Consider the following 18,436-nt stretch of genomic DNA (forward strand, 5'->3'; position numbering starts at 1 on the left):
ATTTGAGTACAAACTGTCCTCAATCTGACTTCAAACACTTCTGATACACTGATATATATTCGTATTAAAGATTATTAAGCTCAGTCACTGGTTGTTTATCGGGAAATATGCAAATTACTCAAGCGATCAGTTTTCGATACATTGGCGTGGGAAGATGCTAGTAACTGGAGGGGGTAGTTTTTAATTCGCCTTTTAACTGGAAGAGGTGTTGGGTTGGGGCATATTATGATCATCTGAGCTGCAGCCAACCATCCGCTTCCGAGCCTTAAAGAATGTACGCGCATGCATCATTAACATATCATTACGGTTAATCCTTTATCATTTTAAAATGACATCCATAGGCATCAGAAGCGGAGATGGGTGGGTGGTTGGCTGGCCGCGGACACTGGCTTCTCCAGACTCCCAAGACTGAAACTGACGTCATAATTTAAGAATATACCACATACACACTCTCTGTCTCTGTCTCTGTCTGAAGGCGAGGCGTAGCCCAGTGGTAAAGCGATCGCTTGATGCGCGGTCGGTTTGGGATCGATCCCCGTCAGTGGGCCCATTGCGCTATTTCTCGCTCCAGCCAGTGCACCACGACTGATACATATAAAAGATCCCTTGCTGCTAATCGAAAAGAGTAGCCCATGAAGTGGCGACAGCGGGTTTCCTCTCTCAATATCCGTGTGGTCCTTAACCATATGCTCGACGCCATATAACCGTAAATTAAATGTGTTGAGTGCGTCGTTAAATAAAACATTTCCTGTCTCTGTCTGTCTGTCTGTCTGTCTGTCTCTCTCTCTCTCTCTCTCTCTCTCTCTCTCTCTCTCTTTCACACACACACACACACACACACACACACACACGCAGACACGCACATACACACGCATGCTTACGCTCGTTTCATTTCAAAGTCGAATTGCTCGTCTATACGGTGTATGCAAGTTTTGTCGACAGCTTTGCAAAATCAACATTTTTTTCTCTGTATACACCTCACGTATACATCTCTTAAATGGGATTTTCTCAGTTTTGTCTTTTTGTTTGGTTTTGTTGTAATTGTATTAGTTGCATAATGGCGGCTTCCCTCCAAAATTATTTATTAACTTCTCCTTTCAAATGTAAATATTATACCTTCAACTCTATTCCCATTATTTAATTTACTAAAAACAAAAAGTGAAATATAACAGTGTTGCTATTACACTGTCCTTTTCATTCGGGTGTGTATAATAACTTGTAATTATAACAAAATAATCTTTGATTTCAAAGTTGCGATAATGGTGATTCCCGCCAAAAATATTTATCTTTGCTTTGAAACATAAACCTTCAGTTAAATGCCTATACACAAATTACAACTAAATAATTCAATTTACTGGTAGAAAAAAAAAATTGTTTTAGAGGTGAATCTTGGGATTATGCGTCGGATCGATTAATTTGTAATTGTTTATTACAAATAAATGTGAAAATAACAAAATATTTGTAGTATCAACTTTGACACAGAACCTTTAAATCCCTCTTACCAAGGACAGAAGACAGATAGACAACACATCGCTTTATTCGCTATGTAGTTGTAGGTTAAGTACTCCAGGCTGTCATAATGAACAGAATTTACTTCCAACTCACAGAAGTCGCATCTCCACAGGAAACAACCTCTCTAAGGAACCGGGAGTATGATACATATACATCTTATATACATCTAGTTGTCTTGTATCACCCATAAGCGTACGAGACGGAGGGGACTACTGCCCGCTCCCTTCAATGAAGGAGTAAATCTTCGTATTCGGGCAAATAAGATGGAGAAATTCGAATGAATGAATGAACGAACGAACGAACGAACGGACGGACGGACGGACGGACGGACGAACGAACGAACGAACGAACGAATGAATGAATAAATGAATGTTTAACGACACCCCAGCACAAAAATACACATCGACTATTGGGTGTCACAAGTGGTAAGGATAAAATAAAATAAAATAAAATCGAGCAAAATGAGATGGTCTAAAAACGTTTATCACTGCATTGCCATCTTCTACTCACAATATCTGTTGTAACCCATGTAAAAATGCGTAGTGATTCCTTTAATTTAGAACCACGTATAACTGATAATAATACAAATATGAATAAACGTTGTTATCCAGATACGGGTAATGTTGTTTAATTCGGGCAAAAATTGGTCCCTCCCCCCCCCCCCCCCCCCCCCCAAAAAAAAAAAAAAAATGGGAGCCGGCAAAATCAAAGTAGGCCTATATTTTCTTTAACAACACCAATGGGGGTGATTTACGTAGACGTACGGGCTCCTATTTTTACAGATGGAAAGGCTGAAATAAAAAGAAAATGTCCGAATCTGAATAACAACATTTATTCATATTAGCATTACTTCATTCATTTATTAATTCCAACTGGTTTTTGTGCGTATATCCAATTAAGGTTCAAGCACGCTGTCCTGGGAACACAGCTCAGCTATCCAGGGCAGTTGCTTAATTGTTAGTGGTTAGTGGGAGAGAAGATAGTGTAGTGGTCTAACACCTACCCATCGAGTCGTTAAAACTCGCTCTGTGTAGGAGCCGGTACCGGGCTGCAAACCCTGTACCTAGCAGCCTTATGTCCGATGGCTTACGACATTGCTGGGGCGTCGTTAAGCATGCATTCTTTAATTCATTAATCACGACATAACCGAGACCGGTTTAGCATTACTGCCAAATAGCTATATAGGGTTTCAACAAATCACTACGCATTTTTACATGCATTACAACTAATATTGTGGTTAGAATTATAAACACACACGATGAAGAGATTTCTGGCCAGTTCATTTTGCTTGAATATCTTTATCGTTTTTGCCCGAATTTGAGGATTTGCTTCATCGTCGTCGGCTATTGGAAAGTAAAGTTTGTTTTGTTTTACGCACCACTAGAGCATATTGATTTATCAATCACCAATTGTTGCATGTCAAACATTTGTTAATTTTGACAGTGTTCAGAGGAAACACAATACCTTTTTTTCAGTTAACAACATGTAATATTTATATGTCCTTTTCCACAGAGAGGAAACTCGCTACATTTTTCCATTAGTAGCAATGAATCTTTTATATGCACCATTCCACAGACAGGATAGCACACACCACGACCTTCGATATACCAGTACTGGTGCACTGGCTGGAACGAGAAATAACCCAAAGGGCCCATCAATGAGGAATCGATCCTAGACCGACCGCGCATTGATCAGACGAGCGTTTTACACTGAGCCATGTTTCGCCCACTACAGAACCTTTCTGCAATGCAGCGGGTCGTAGGATGGAACCACTCTAAGTGGACCTAACTAACCACTGCATGCATAATTTCCAGCTTAAACCAGTGCTAGTACGTGCTTTAAGACTGGTATAATGAAATACTGTGGCATGTGTTGTTTTAATTTATCGGGTGATTTATATTTAAAAAAAAGTATGCAACATTTTAATAAAACAACAAACAACCAGTGCACAATATCAATGTCTATTAATGTGTTATTTCTCTTAGGCAGAATGTGGCAACTGATACGTGTGTGTGTGTGTGTGTGTGTGTGTGAGAGAGAGAGAGAGAGAGAGAGAGAGAGAGAGAGAGAGAGAGAAAGAGAGAGCGCTCTCGTGCCCTCTCTCCCTCCCCCCCCCCCCCCTCTCTCTCTCTCTCTCTCTCTCTCTCTCTCTCTCTCTCCTTTCAAATGTAAATATTATACCTTCAATACCTTTACTAAAAACAAAAAGGGAAATATAACATTGTTGCTATTACACTGTACTTTTCATTCGGACGCGTATAATAACTTCTAATTATAACAAAATAATCTTTGATTTCAAAGTTGCAATAATGGCGATTCCCGCCAAAAATATTTATCAATTTTTGCTTTGAAATATAAAGATTATACCTTAAGTTAAATGCCTATACACAAATTACAACCAAATAATTCAATTTACTGGTAGAAAAAAAGATGTTTTAGAGGTGAATCTTGAGATTATGCGTGGGATTGATTAATTTGTAGTTATTTATTACAAATAAATGTGAAAATTACAAAATATTGTAGTATCAACTTTGACATAGGACGTTTAAATCCCTCTCCCAAAAGACAGAAGACAGATAGACAACACATCGCTTTACTCGCTATTTAGTTGTAGGTTAAGTACTTCAGGATATCATAATGAACAGGATTTACTTCCAACTCACAGAAGTCGCATCTCCACAGGAAACAACCTCTCTAAGTAACCGGGAGTATGATATATATATATATATATATATATATATATATATATATATATATATATATATATATATATATATATACACCTAGTCAGAGGCGGATCTAGGGGGAACCCCTAAATTTTGTGAGTTATAATTTTATTTTATATATTTTTTTTTTTAACGATCCTTCTCCAAACCTCCCCCAGAGTTTCCTTGGCATTCCGCCTCATGTCATTGCCCCCCCCCCCCCCCAAAAAAAAATGGATTTACTGGATCCGCCACTGCTAGTTATCTGTATCACCCATAAGCGTACGAGACGGGGGGGGGGATTACTTCCCCCTCCCTTCACTGAAAGAGCAAATCTTCGTGTACGGGCAAATAAGATGGGAAAATTCGAATTAATGAATGAACGAACGAACGAACGAACGAATGAATGAATGAATGAATGAATGTTTAACGACACCCCAGCACAAAAATACACATCGACTGTTTAGGGCCGTAGCTAGGATTTTTGTTGGGGGGGGGGGGGGGGGGGGGCAACTGAGTAGTTAATAGTCTAAAACTCCTTTTCTTTAAGTTTCTATAATGCTTTCCGAATTTTTTCTGGGCGGCAACTGCCCCCATTGCCCCCATGCTAGCTACGGCCCTGCTTTTGGATGTCACAAGTGGTAAGAATATAATAAAATAAAATACAATCGAGCAAAATGAGATGGTCTAAAAACGTTTATCCCTGTATTGCCATCTTCTACTCACAATATCTGTTGTAACCCATGTAAAAATGCGTAGTGATTCATTTAATTTAGAACCATGTATAGCTGTCTGATAATAATACAAATATGAATCAACGTTGTTATCCAGATACGGGTAATTTTGTTTAATTCAGGCAAAAATTGGTCTCCCCCCCCCCCCCCCCCCCCCCCCCCCCCCCCCCCCCCCAAAAAAAAATGGGAGCCGGCAAAATCAAAGTAGGCCTATATTTTCTTTAACAACACCAATGGGGGTGATTTACGTAGACGTACGGGCTCCGATTTTTATAGATGGCAAAGGCTGATTTTTGCCTGAAATAAAAAGAAAATGTCCGAATCTGAATAACAACATTTATTCATATTAGCATTATTTCATCCATTCATTCATTGCAACTGATTTTTGTGCGTATATTCAATTAAGGTTCAAGCACGCTGTCCTGGGAACACACCTCAGCTATCCAGGGCAGTTGGTTAATTGTTAGTGGTTAGTGGGAGAGAAGATGGTGTATTGGTCTAACATCTACCCATTGAGTCGTTAAAACTCGCTCTGTGTTGGAGCCGGTACCGGGCTGCAAACCCAGTACCTAGCAGCCTTATGTCCGATGGCTTACGACATTGCTGGGGCGTCGATAAATATGCATTCATTCATTCATTAATCACGACATCATCGAGACCGATTTAGCATTACTGCCAAATAGCTATATAGGGTTGTAAACAAATCGCTACGCATTTTTACATGGATTACAACTAATATTGTGGTTAGAATTATACAAACACATGCATGGTGAAAAGGTTTCAGGCCAGCTCATTTTGCTTGAATATCTTTTTCGTTTTTGCCCGAATTTTAGGATTTGCTTCATCGCCGTCGGCAATTGGAAAGTAAAATTTGTTTTGTTTTACGCCACCACTAGAGCACATTGATTTATCAATCACCAACTGTTGCAAATATTTGTTAATTCTGACAGTGTTCAGAGGAACCACAATACCTTTTTTCAGTTAACAACATGTAATATTTATATGTCCTTTACCACAGACAGGAAACTCGCTACATTTTTCCATTAGTAGCCATGAATCTTTTATATGCACCATCTCACAGACAGGATAGCACACACCACGGCCTTTGATATACCAGTATTGGTGCACTGGCTGGAACGAGAAATAACCCAAAGGGCCCATCAATGAGGAATCGATCCTACACCGACCGCGCATTGATCAGACGAGCGTTTTACACTGAGCCATGTTTTGCTCACTACAGAACCTTTCTGCAATGCAGCGGATCGTAGGATGGAATCACTCTAAGTGGACCTAACTAACCACTGCATGCATAATTTCCAGCTTAAACCAGTGCTAGTACGTGCTTTAAGACTGGTATAATGAAATACTGTGGCATGTGTTGTTTTAATTTATCGGGTGATTTATATTTTAAAAAAAGTATGCAACATTTTAATAAAACAACAAACAAACAACCAGTGCACAATATCAATGTCTATTAATGTGTTATTTCTCTTAGGCAGAATGTGGCAACTGATACGTGTGTGTGTGTGTGTTTGTGTGTGTGTATGTGTGTGTGTGTGAGAGAGAGAGAGAGAGAGAGAGAGAGAGAGAGAGAGAGAGAGAGAGAGAGAGCGCTCTCGTGCCCTCTCTCCCTCCCCCCCCCCCCTCTCTCTCTCTCTCTCTCTCTCTCTCTCTCTCTCTCTCTCTCTCTCTCCTTTCAAATGTAAATATTATACCTTCAATACCTTTACTAAAAACAAAAAGGGAAATATAACATTGTTGCTATTACACTGTACTTTTCATTCGGACGCGTATAATAACTTCTAATTATAACAAAATAATCTTTGATTTCAAAGTTGCAATAATGGCGATTCCCGCCAAAAATATTTATCAATTTTTGCTTTGAAATATAAAGATTATACCTTAAGTTAAATGCCTATACACAAATTACAACCAAATAATTCAATTTACTGGTAGAAAAAAAGATGTTTTAGAGGTGAATCTTGAGATTATGCGTGGGATTGATTAATTTGTAGTTATTTATTACAAATAAATGTGAAAATTACAAAATATTGTAGTATCAACTTTGACATAGGACGTTTAAATCCCTCTCCCAAAAGACAGAAGACAGATAGACAACACATCGCTTTACTCGCTATTTAGTTGTAGGTTAAGTACTTCAGGATATCATAATGAACAGGATTTACTTCCAACTCACAGAAGTCGCATCTCCACAGGAAACAACCTCTCTATAATGTTTAGGATTATATATATATAATATATATAGAATAATATATCTCCACAACTATATAATTCATATATACCTCTAGTAGAGTACACTAGGGGGAGTAAATGATATATAATTACAACCGGTAACAACCTCTATAACCGGAGTATATATATATATATATATATATATATATATATATATATATATATTATATACACCTAGTCAGAGGCGGATCTAGGGGGAACCCCTAAATTTTGTGAGTTATAATGTTTTTTTTGTTGTTTTTTTCAACGATCCCCAAACCTCCCCCAGAGTTCCCTTGGCATTCCGCCTCATGTCATTGCCCCCCCCCCCCCCAAAAAATGGATTTACTGGATCCGCCACTGCTAGTTATCTGTATCACCCATAAGCGTACGAGACGGGGGGGATTACTTCCCCCTCCCTTCACTGAAAGAGCAAATCTTCGTGTACGGGCAAATAAGATGGGAAAATTCGAATTAATGAATGAACGAACGAACGAACGAACGAACGAATGAATGAATGAATGAATGTTTAACGACACCCCAGCACAAAAATACACATCGACTGTTTAGGGTCGTAGCTAGGATTTTTGTTGGGGGGGGGGGTGGGTGGGTGGGTGGGTGGGGGCAACTGAGTAGTTAATAGTCTAAAACTCCTTTTCTTTAAGTTTCTATAATGCTTTCCGAATTTTTTCTGGGCGGCAACTGCCCCCATTGCCCCCATGCTAGCTACGGCCCTGCTTTTGGATGTCACAAGTGGTAAGAATATAATAAAATAAAATAAAATCGAGCAAAATGAGATGGTCTAAAAACGTTTATCCCTGTATTGCCATCTTCTACTCACAATATCTGTTGTAACCCATGTAAAAATGCGTAGTGATTCATTTAATTTAGAACCATGTATAGCTGTCTGATAATAATACAAATATGAATCAACGTTGTTATCCAGATACGGGTAATTTTGTTTAATTCAGGCAAAAATTGGTCCCCCTTCCCCCCCCCCCCCCCCCCCCCCCCCCCCATTTTTACATGGATTACAACTAATATTGTGGTTAGAATTATACAAACACAAGCACGGTGAAAAGGTTTCAGGCCAGCTCATTTTGCTCGAATATCTTTATCGTTTTTGCTCGAATTTTAGGATTTGCTTCATCGTCGTCGGCTATTGGAAAGTAAAGTTTGTTTTGTTTTACGCCACCACTAGAGCACATTGATTTATCAATCACCAATTATTGTTGCATGTCAAATATTTGTTAATTCTGACAGTGTTCAGAGGAAACACAATACCTTTTTTCAGTTAACAACATGTAATATTTATATGTCCTTTTCCACAGACAGGAAACTCGCTACATTTTTCCATTAGTAGCAATGAATCTTTTATATGCACCATCTCACAGACAGGATAGCACACACCACGGCCTTTGATATACCAGTATTGGTTCACTGGCTGGAACGAGAAATAACCCAAAGGGCCCATCAATGAGGAATCGATCCTACACCGACCGCGCATTGATCAGACGAGCGTTTTACACTGAGCCATGTTTTGCCCACTACAGAACCTTTCTGCAATGCAGCCAATCGTAGGATGGAACCACTCTAAGTGGACCTAACTAACCACTGCATGCATAATTTCCAGCTTAAACCAGTGCTAGTACGTGCTTTAAGACTGGTATAATGAAATACTGTGGCATGTGTTGTTTTAATTTATCGGGTGATTTATATTTTAAAAATGTATGCAACATTTTAATAAAACAACAAACAAACAACCAGTGCACAATATCAATGCCTATTAATGTGTTATTTCTCTTGGGCAGAATGTGGCAACTGGTACGTGTGTGTGTGTGTGTTTGTGTGTGTGTATGTGTGTCTGTGAGAGAGAGAGAGAGAGAGAGAGAGAGAGAGAGAGAGAGAGAGAGAGAGAGAGTGCGCGTTCTCGAGACGGAGGGCACGAGAGCGCTCTCTCTCTCTCTCTCTCTCTCTCTCTCTCTCTCTCTCTCTCTCTCTCTCTCTCTCTCTCTCTCTCTCTCTCTCTCTCTCTCTCTCTCTCTCTCTTTCTCTATCTTTCTCTTTCGTGCTCGTGTTAGTGTATATTTGAAAAGGATCGCCGAACTGAAATAGGCGGAATTTACAAAACAACTAACAATTAAGTTGCGCATGTCTGTCGTGGATGACTCTCCTTCAAAACATCCTGTTTGATATTTTGAACTTTTATTATTGTTTTTAACTCTTTTATCACTTTAAGAAATGCCTGTTAAGTTTAAGGTAACTGTGGTGAATTTAATAGTATTTATGTTTATACTGTAGCGACCATTTTGCAAGCATTTGGCAGGAACATTTGAATTCGTTGTTTCATGAATGAACATGTTTATGTTTCACCGCCAGCGTCGTTTGGTGATAATTGAATTTGGTGTGCCATTAAAATTAATATTCCCATGTGGAATTTTAAATATGTCAAGACTTTTTTATTTATATTTGTTTACAAGTACTTTAGTTAGAGATGAGTAATTACATGAACTGTAATTATAGAAGAAATTGATCCCCATCAGCCTACTGGCATTAGACTTAGTGGACCCATTGATTATCACTGAGCTATTTCTTGTTCCATTGAGTGCTTCACACAGGGATGTGAGAGCTATGGCCTATGCAGAAACATGTAAATGCACTTTTTCATTTCGTCTGAAAACCCCCAAAACATGATGTTCAATACTGTTGACCACACAAGTTTAATTTGCATGTTTTCACGGTTTCAAGTTTATGATGTGTGCCTTTATTGTAAGTTATAATCAGTTTAGATTTGTTAAAATTAAATGCAATTTTTGGCAGTTTCAGGGGTTGCAAACAACAAATTTCCTTCGGGGGCCCTTGAACAGCCCCTGGATCCCAGCCACATTAAGCTTTTTTTTTGTTCCATCCCCTCTCACATCCCTGTCCACAGCTGATGTAATAAGGCTGTGGCATGTGTTAACATGTCTGTTGGATGGTACATGTACATAAAAAGTTCCCTTGCTGCTAATTGAAAAAATAGCAGTGACGAAAGCAGGTTTTCTCTCTATATAGATTTACAGTTATGGTTCTTTACTCCATGTCTGACAACATATATAGACCCAGTGATTTTCCGCGAGACTGGATTATATGCTTCACGGTAAACCAAATGGCCACGTTGCTAACCAAATACTTCGCGAACGTTTGCTGGCTGAACTTGGGACTGGTTTACTGCTTAGTCTGTTGCACCTGCGCAGACAGGACAGGTTTTTTTTTCAGGAGTAAGTTCAGCCAGCGGTTTGTCGCTGACGCTTGTCTTGGAAGACTGATTTTTACGCTACACATTAAACCAAATGACCACTTCGGGAACCAGTCAAAATATGTTTGCAAACGTTTAGTAAAAAACGGCTGGCTGAACGTTGCAATGTTACTTTATTTCCGCTGTGTCATGCGCATACTTCACATTGCAGACGACGTTAGACTGTCAAAGCGGTGAAACAAATGTTTACGTTTTGTTAACATTAAGCCCTGTTGAATAAAACAGTGCTCTCAATTATGCTTTATGTAGTTGTTATAATTGTAACCTTTGCTCCGATTTTTCACTACTAATATGAAGGCCTACTTTGATTTAACAAAAAATAACGACGCACGACGCCAGTCAATTTCGGACCCTTGTTTTGGTTTCGTACAAAGTAAATAAAATGGACAAACGGTAATTTTTATATATATATATATATATATATATATATATATATAATATATTTGACAAAAGGTACTTCTTTTTTTTTTTTCATCTTTTAAAACTTCAGAAAATTAATATTTTGTCAAGAATTATGAAAAAGTAAACAGCGTTGTCTGCCTATTATGTTAATTTGTCACAACTTGTGTTATTTAAATTGTTAATTAGGCCTACATATTCATGATATTGTATTCTCAAACGGAAATGAAACGGAATTTACAAAAACATTAAACGGAAAATAGCTTTTTTGGAAACGGAAAACCACTGGGTCTATATATACATTTGGTAACCGTAGATGAAAATATGTCGAGGGCATCCTTAAATAAACAGTTCTTTCCTTTTTTCTTTGTAAGAGAAAAAAAACAAGTTGTTAATGATTTCTTAATTTTCTATTTAAATTGATGATGACACCATAGTCAGTGTTGTAAAATTAAATCTGTTTACAGTTTTATCTTTGTATGGTTTCAGGGCACTTCTGACTACAAAAGAAACTTCAAGTGGCTTGATTCTTTCAGAGATAAACATTTTGTTCCAAAGCCAGAACAGGCAGCAAGATCAGCAGGATTTGATTCTGTCTTTGCCTGTGGGTATAATAATCCTTTTTCAATGGCTTAATTTTAGGCGTCAGAAACTTTAAATAGTGTGTTTTATTCTATGACCTTTACTAGTAATTATATACATGTATTTAGTTACTACCTTTTCATTTGTATGCATGCACAGTACACAAATCAACAATAAAGTCAACTAGACATAGGTGGTTGGTTTGAAGGGTTCCACTTTACAGGGCCCTAAGAGTTGCTAGGTAATACAGGAGACAATATTTCGAAATCTGAGGTAACTGGAAGTCGGTTCACATGGTTTTTACCTAGATAACCAATTGTTTCGGTTATGTGAATTATATTTGCGTAACCTGTGGGTTAACTGATCGGTTAACTCAAAGTTACGTTGAAATTATATTTTTAATACATATTTTTTTTAGCTCAAGCAGAGTTAAAACAAAATACGAAAGAAAACATTTTATAAAACAGATTCTTTAATGCTTGCTAAACTTAACAATATTGTAAAAGGACTAAATATCAGCCCCAGTACTGAAACAAAATAGGTAAACTTCCAGATACCTCTTCTCGTTTTGCGTTGGCCAAGTTACTTTCACTTTATCGATGGTACATGTACTTCTATACTACAGTGACGTTCCAAATGTTTGTTTTTTAAAGCTCATTATGCAATGTTAGTATTTTTCAACTTTTGTGACACTTTTGGATTTCTGTTTATGTTAAAACCATTTTCAACATAATTTGTAAAATATTATGTCTAATATATATATCTTTAGAGATAAAATAGCAGTAGATAATTTAGCCGCCCCCAGCAGTCTGTGCACATTTCTTTAAAACCTTTGGCTCGACTCAAAACTGAGCATTGAGACTACAACTGTTGCAATGTAACTTTGTCTTCTGGTTTGCTGCACTTCAAGTACATCTAAAAATCTGTCTAAAACATTTGTCGAAATACTAGTCAAACTTTAGGGTCTCGAAATTACAATACTCAACTGTATAAATTATAATAAACTTCCTGTAATTGTGAAGTTTGCAAGTTTTAATTTCTGAACGTCTACAGGTCACAATGTAACCAATTTGCAGTTTACTTAACGGTAATATTGTGCCCTGTAATAACCACTGCATTTGTGTGTTCACCTTTGAGAAAAACAACTTGAGCTCAGGACTAGTCCTGGGTTGCTATTTTTGTTGAGTTTCTTTCACCAATTGATCTAAATATGTATTCTCCAACTTTTTATTGGCATTTCAGTCCAAAGATTTTGTTTTTAATCTCGTGTTTTATGATGATAAAATATATGCTAAAATGTACTTTATGTGTTTATGTGTTGTACATGTACAATCTCATTAAAATTAGCTCCACTATTACATGTGGAACTAACAGCAGCCAGTTGTAGCTCATGTCCACCAATCAAAACCTTACTTGCAGAATCATGCCAGGGATTTAAAAATAATTTGAAAACATTCCGAATTATCCTGAGGGTATACGACATGTTTCGTGTGAATTACGAATGCCTTAAAACATGTTTTATTTTATAAAATAAATAATTTGTAATGTAAAACTGAAGACTGATTAGTTGGGGGGGTTTTATAAATAAATAAATAATTTTTAATGTAAAATTGAAGACTGATAACCCATCCCGTACGTATTGGTATGGTTCGCTGTACTGCGGCCACTAAAATAGACTCGCCCGATATTTTTAGAATTTGTATGCTCCCAAATAACGTTATAAAAGGTGAAGTGTGATTGATCAATATTTAAATTATTATTTACAGACGAAATGTTACCTGGACATTGGAGACTACACAGTGTTGTTAGCAATCTGATTAAAATTAGTTCTACTGGTCTAAATAAGGCATTCGTAATTCACATGAAACATATCGTATACCCTCAGGATAATTCGGAATATTTTCAAATTATTTTCAAATCACTGGCATGATTCTGCAAGTAAGGTTTTGATTGGTGGACATGAACTCCAACTGGCTGCTGTTAGATCCACATGTAATAGTGGAGCTAATTTTAATTAGATTGGTACATGTATGACATTGTTTTAGGGGGTCTATTTTTCACTCGTCTAATACAGTAGTAGTGGAATGCTGCTGATGTATAGAGCAGCTCATATAGCCCAGTGATAAAGTGCTCATCTGATGCACAGTCTGTCTAGGATTGATCCCCGTGAAGCTATTTTTCGTTCGTCAGTGCACCACGACTGGCATATTAAATACAGGCAATTTTACTTTTTGTATGCTTCAGATAATGATATAACCAGTATGTTTCTCTGTAATTTAAAATAATCTGTCCCTGGAGCTGATACTTGCAGTTGACTTTATTGTATTGTGAACTTGTTATACATTCAGATACACATACAAATTTTGATGTGCACTGAGGTGAACATTCATAGATAGAACTATAAATGAACTGATGCAGGACATGTAATTTATGAGAAATGTAGCTACATTTGTGCAATCAGTGTTGAGCTAAATGCAAAAGTTGATGCCGCAGCCAACAAAAAAGTTATACCTATACTTCATCTTTTTAGTTTGTACATGTATTGTAATGTAAAGGTAAGAAAAAAATCACCAGACTTAGCAACAACAGAATAAACAATGCTGTTGACAGTATGGTCACTGGTTATAAAAGTATATTAAAGTATGAATATTGTATGAGAACTTTTTTTTGCACAATGACAGTTCGGGATTTTATGCACTTATTTTGATGATAAAAACACTTAAAACAAGTAAGTATCATTGATTTCATAAATTAACAGTGTTTCATTACTAGTATTTGATATACATATCATTTTTTAGTTTTATAAGTGAACTGGCTCCTACTGAAATTTTTAAAAGTAAATGTTACATCATAAAGAATGTTTTTTAGTAAATTGCTATACGGCATTTAGAAATAGCCTGGATATTGTGTTAAAGAGTGTATTTCAATAAGCAAACATTCTATCAGGAGAGCAGAGTTTTGGAATTTACTGCATTGTTAAAAAAGTGATGTCCATTTTCGTCACATCCTGGCACATTTTACTTTTCACTTTATAAGTCTTTTTTTTTTTCTTCACAAAAACAAAATTAGGCCTGACGTGCTTATACTACTAAATGTAATGAGTCTATATATGATAAAACTGCATTTCCATTTTAAAAGGATTTTTAGTGAAGGAAATCATAAGAGTCAGAATGTCACATCTTGGCTTAAATCATTACCATGGAATGGCCCATATATGCATTGTGTGATCAATATGATCAGTGTATTTGTTGTGTGGTATTACCCAGTAAACTAAACAATACACAGCGCCCTCAATAGTTTAAGAAGTAGCAGACTACAACAGTGATGATAGCAGGGGGCAAAGCGGGGTGTCTGGGGGCCCTCCCCAAGAAACATTTGAAAAATCGAACCTCTGAGATGCATTCTCATGGCCTCTGTTAGCGCAAATCAGTCACTACGAAAAGTAGGCGGCAGCAAAAGCTGTTTCAGGCGGCGATTTGCCGCCGGAGACCGGGTACTTTTGAGGGCTCTGCAATACATGTATATATATATATATATATAAATAACGTAAAGGTGCTGGCCTTGTTTAAGCTGTCAACAACTTTGAAGTGGTTTTACTTTTAGCAGTTCTATTTAATTTTAGAAAATTAATTTTGACAAAGTGTTGCAAGATTGGTTTTATGTAGGCAAGCAAAATGTTTATTAATATTATAAATTTATACAATAAAATACATACATGTATTTTTTGTTAAACAAGGTAATTCTCAAACTGAACTTAAATCTTAAGCACTGTGTTAATAGATCTATGTATGTGGCAGCCAAACTGCTAAAAACAACAATGCTTGCTATTTTATCACAAGCATGGGCATGACGTTTACAAAATGTATACTATCTTGACAACTTAACCCTGTTATGTCAGTTATTAAACCACTGAATGTTACATGTATGTCTGTGTATGCTTTTTAACTCTGTCTACTTCTTCAGTTCCCCTAATTAACATCAATGTTAGTTTTCTTTCAGTTGTCTATGTTCTTCATTTGGTTCAAGTCATTAACGATTAAGTCCACAAGTTGATTAGTTGCACATTGTTATTGATTGGATGGTATTAGAATACATGTACATAATGTATACAATGTACTGATATTAAAGCAAAATACCTTTTTGACCTTTTTAAGTATATACATGTATTTATGTATTAACATTTTAAGTTATCATTAAAAGCTGTTTCAATAACCATGTTACTGTATTGTATGCCAATTGTATGGGTGCAAGTGATTTTTCAGAATCCTTACTTTATGTAACTGATATATTATTTAATACACTGATATGCATATTATATTTTACCTATTCTGTGTGTATCTTTGTTTAAAGTAACTGGCCTCGGTGGTATAGTGGTGAGGTCATCAGTCTACAGGCTGGTAGGTACTGGGTTTGGATCCCAGTCGAGGCATAGGATTTTTAATCCAAATACCGACTCCAAACCCTGAGTGAGTGCTCCGCAAGGCTCAGTGGGTAGGTGTAAACCACTTGCGCTGACCAGTGATCCATAACTGGTTCAACAGAGGCCATGGTTTGTGCTATCCTGCCTGTGGGAAGCGCAAATAAAAGATCCCTTGCTGCTTATCGGAAAGAGTAGCCCATGTAGTGGCGACAGCGGGTTTCCTCTCAAAATATGTGTGGTTCTTAACCATATGTCTGTCGACATATAACCGTAAATAAAATGTGTTGAGTGCATCGTTAAATAAAACATTTCTTTCTTTCTTTCTTTAAAGTAATATCAAAATTCATAAAAGGACCAGCCTCAGTGATGGTTATGCCATCGGACTTGAGGCTGGTAGATTCGTATCCTATCTGAGGCAATGGGCGATATTTCATGCCAGTACTGACTCCAACCCAGAGTGAGTGCACCGCTAGGCTCAATGGGTAGGTGTAAGACCACATACACCGAGTTTCACCCACTTTATGGATGCGATTATGGGTGTGTCTCCCGAGTGTATGACCCCACATAGGGGATGATTACCCAGCATACACGGCAGGTTCTGTGTACCCCTGATTTGGGTGATACCGAGATAGCTCAACTGACAGCAAGCTTGGTACACAGCCCTGTCAAGTAGTCCCATACTTAAATGGAAATACTGCGGCTTCACCATTCATCTCATCATCATTCATGTTTGTAATGTCTTAAAGCAAAAAATGTCTTTGTCTCTATGTTAAATGTTAGTTGTGTTTATAAATAAATAAATACAAATCATAAAAGTAGCCAATCAACCTTCATGTACATTGTATCATAATTTATACTGAAGAAAATCATTTACTGGTAATTGGATATCGAGGTACATATCTACCAAACATAATGAAATTATTTTTATCTCAATTTCAACTCTAAAATATTGACAAGATTTTTGAACTCTAAAAAATAAACAGTAGCAAATGTTTGTTATGTTTTGAAGTACATGTGTATAATGAAATTAATTTTTTAAAGCACCGAAAATTCAATCAAATTTCAAAATTAAATTTGCAAGTAATTTACATGTATTATAATATATGTACCTGTACATACACAAATGTACATGCTAAAATGTATACCAGTAGTCTGGTAATACCATAGGTCCTGTACATGTACAGTGTACTTTATTGTAGTTAATTAAGATACATGTACCTCGCTCCGGTGGCTCCAGTTAACGAGGTTTTGTCCCTTTGTCTGTCTCGACTAATTAGTACCCGTGGTTACACCCGTTGAGTGTTTAGCTTACTATTTATCATTGCCTATTGATTGCAGAATATTTGTGATTCATCATCAGTGTTGTGAACCATACATTAAGAATCTGAGTCCAGTATGGTCGACGTGGAATCTTTCAAAATAGGTACATACAGTTCGGTTCAGTTCAGTTCGGTGCAGTATTTGTCCACTGTTGTGTTAATACATGCACACGTACCTGTAGTTCATGGAACATTATTAAATGTATACATGTAGTTATATGTAGGTACTTGATTTATTTGGCAGATTTCTGACATTTTTCTTTTTCTGTTTTCTTTCTTTTCTAGTCTGCTGTTTAAATGTAACTAATACTTGACATGACTTTATTTATTGCCGTAGTTACTTCTTACAGGGTTGTGCCTAAACAATTTTGGGTGCTGGACAGCAATGAGCAGGATTTTAAATCATATACATAATTATTAACAAAATATTAGGCAAAAACTTAAAAGCCTAATCTGGTTAAAAGTACTGGGTGGTGATTTGAAATGATGGGTAGCAGTGTCTGGCACCTTTCAGTGTGGGCACATCCCTGTCTATGCATGTGCATGTATAGTTAATGTTAATGTTATATTTGATTTTGATTTTGTTTTTCTTCTTCTTTCTCTTTCTTTGATGTTAGTGCATTAATTGGAACGGCCGGGTTGCATGTTTTGATTCTAATTATAATTATAATGCTTTGTAATAATATGTCTTTTCCTCATTTTCTATTACTAACTAGTACTACATTGTACCACTACTACTATTATTATTACTACTACTACTACTAATAATAATATGGAGGTTGAGATTTTGATCTTGTATGTCTGTTTAAATTTAGGGGCGGGATTTAGCCCAGTGGTAAAGCGCTCGCTTGATGCACGGTCGGTCTAGGATCGATTCCCATTGGTGGGCCCATTGGGCTATTTTTGGTTCCAGCCAGTGCACCACAACTGGTGTAACAAAGGCCATAGTATGTGCTATCCAGTTTGTGGGATGGTGCATATAAAAGATCCCTTGCTGCTAATCGAAAAGAGTAGCCCATGAAGTAGCGACAGCGGGTTTCCTATCTGAATATCTGTGTGGTCCATAACCATATGTCCAACGCCATATAACCATAAATAAAATGTGTTTAGTGCATCATTAAATAAAACATTTCCTTTCCTTTCCTGTTTAAATCTTCCATGAATGAGTCATAGAAATATGCACACTATGGAGAAGACATGGAGTTTGGAATACACATATTAAGTAGTTTTAAATG

The 18,436-nt window shown here is 36.9% G+C and overlaps 1 protein-coding gene across 3 annotated transcripts in view; it reads left to right on the forward strand.

Annotated features, from left to right (window-relative positions):
- Nucleotides 1–9,340: 9,340 nt before the first annotated feature.
- LOC121368071 (nuclear protein MDM1-like) overlaps nt 9,341–18,436 on the forward strand; it is a 32,348-nt gene continuing 23,252 nt past the window's right edge. For 2 of the 3 annotated variants that reach the window (XM_041492600.1, XM_041492602.1), the window contains exons 1-2: nt 9,341–9,442; nt 11,370–11,484. In XM_041492600.1, the coding sequence (XP_041348534.1) occupies nt 9,425–9,442; nt 11,370–11,484 (133 nt within the window). In that variant the 5' untranslated portion in view covers nt 9,341–9,424. Of the gene's footprint in view, nt 9,443–11,369; nt 11,485–17,220; nt 17,306–18,436 lie in introns of all 3 variants that reach the window. The other variant, XM_041492601.1, reaches the window with a different exon arrangement.

The sequence above is a fragment of the Gigantopelta aegis genome, chromosome 3, assembly GCF_016097555.1.
Source record: "Gigantopelta aegis isolate Gae_Host chromosome 3, Gae_host_genome, whole genome shotgun sequence".
In the NCBI taxonomy this organism is placed as follows: Eukaryota; Metazoa; Mollusca; class Gastropoda; order Neomphalida; family Peltospiridae; genus Gigantopelta; species Gigantopelta aegis.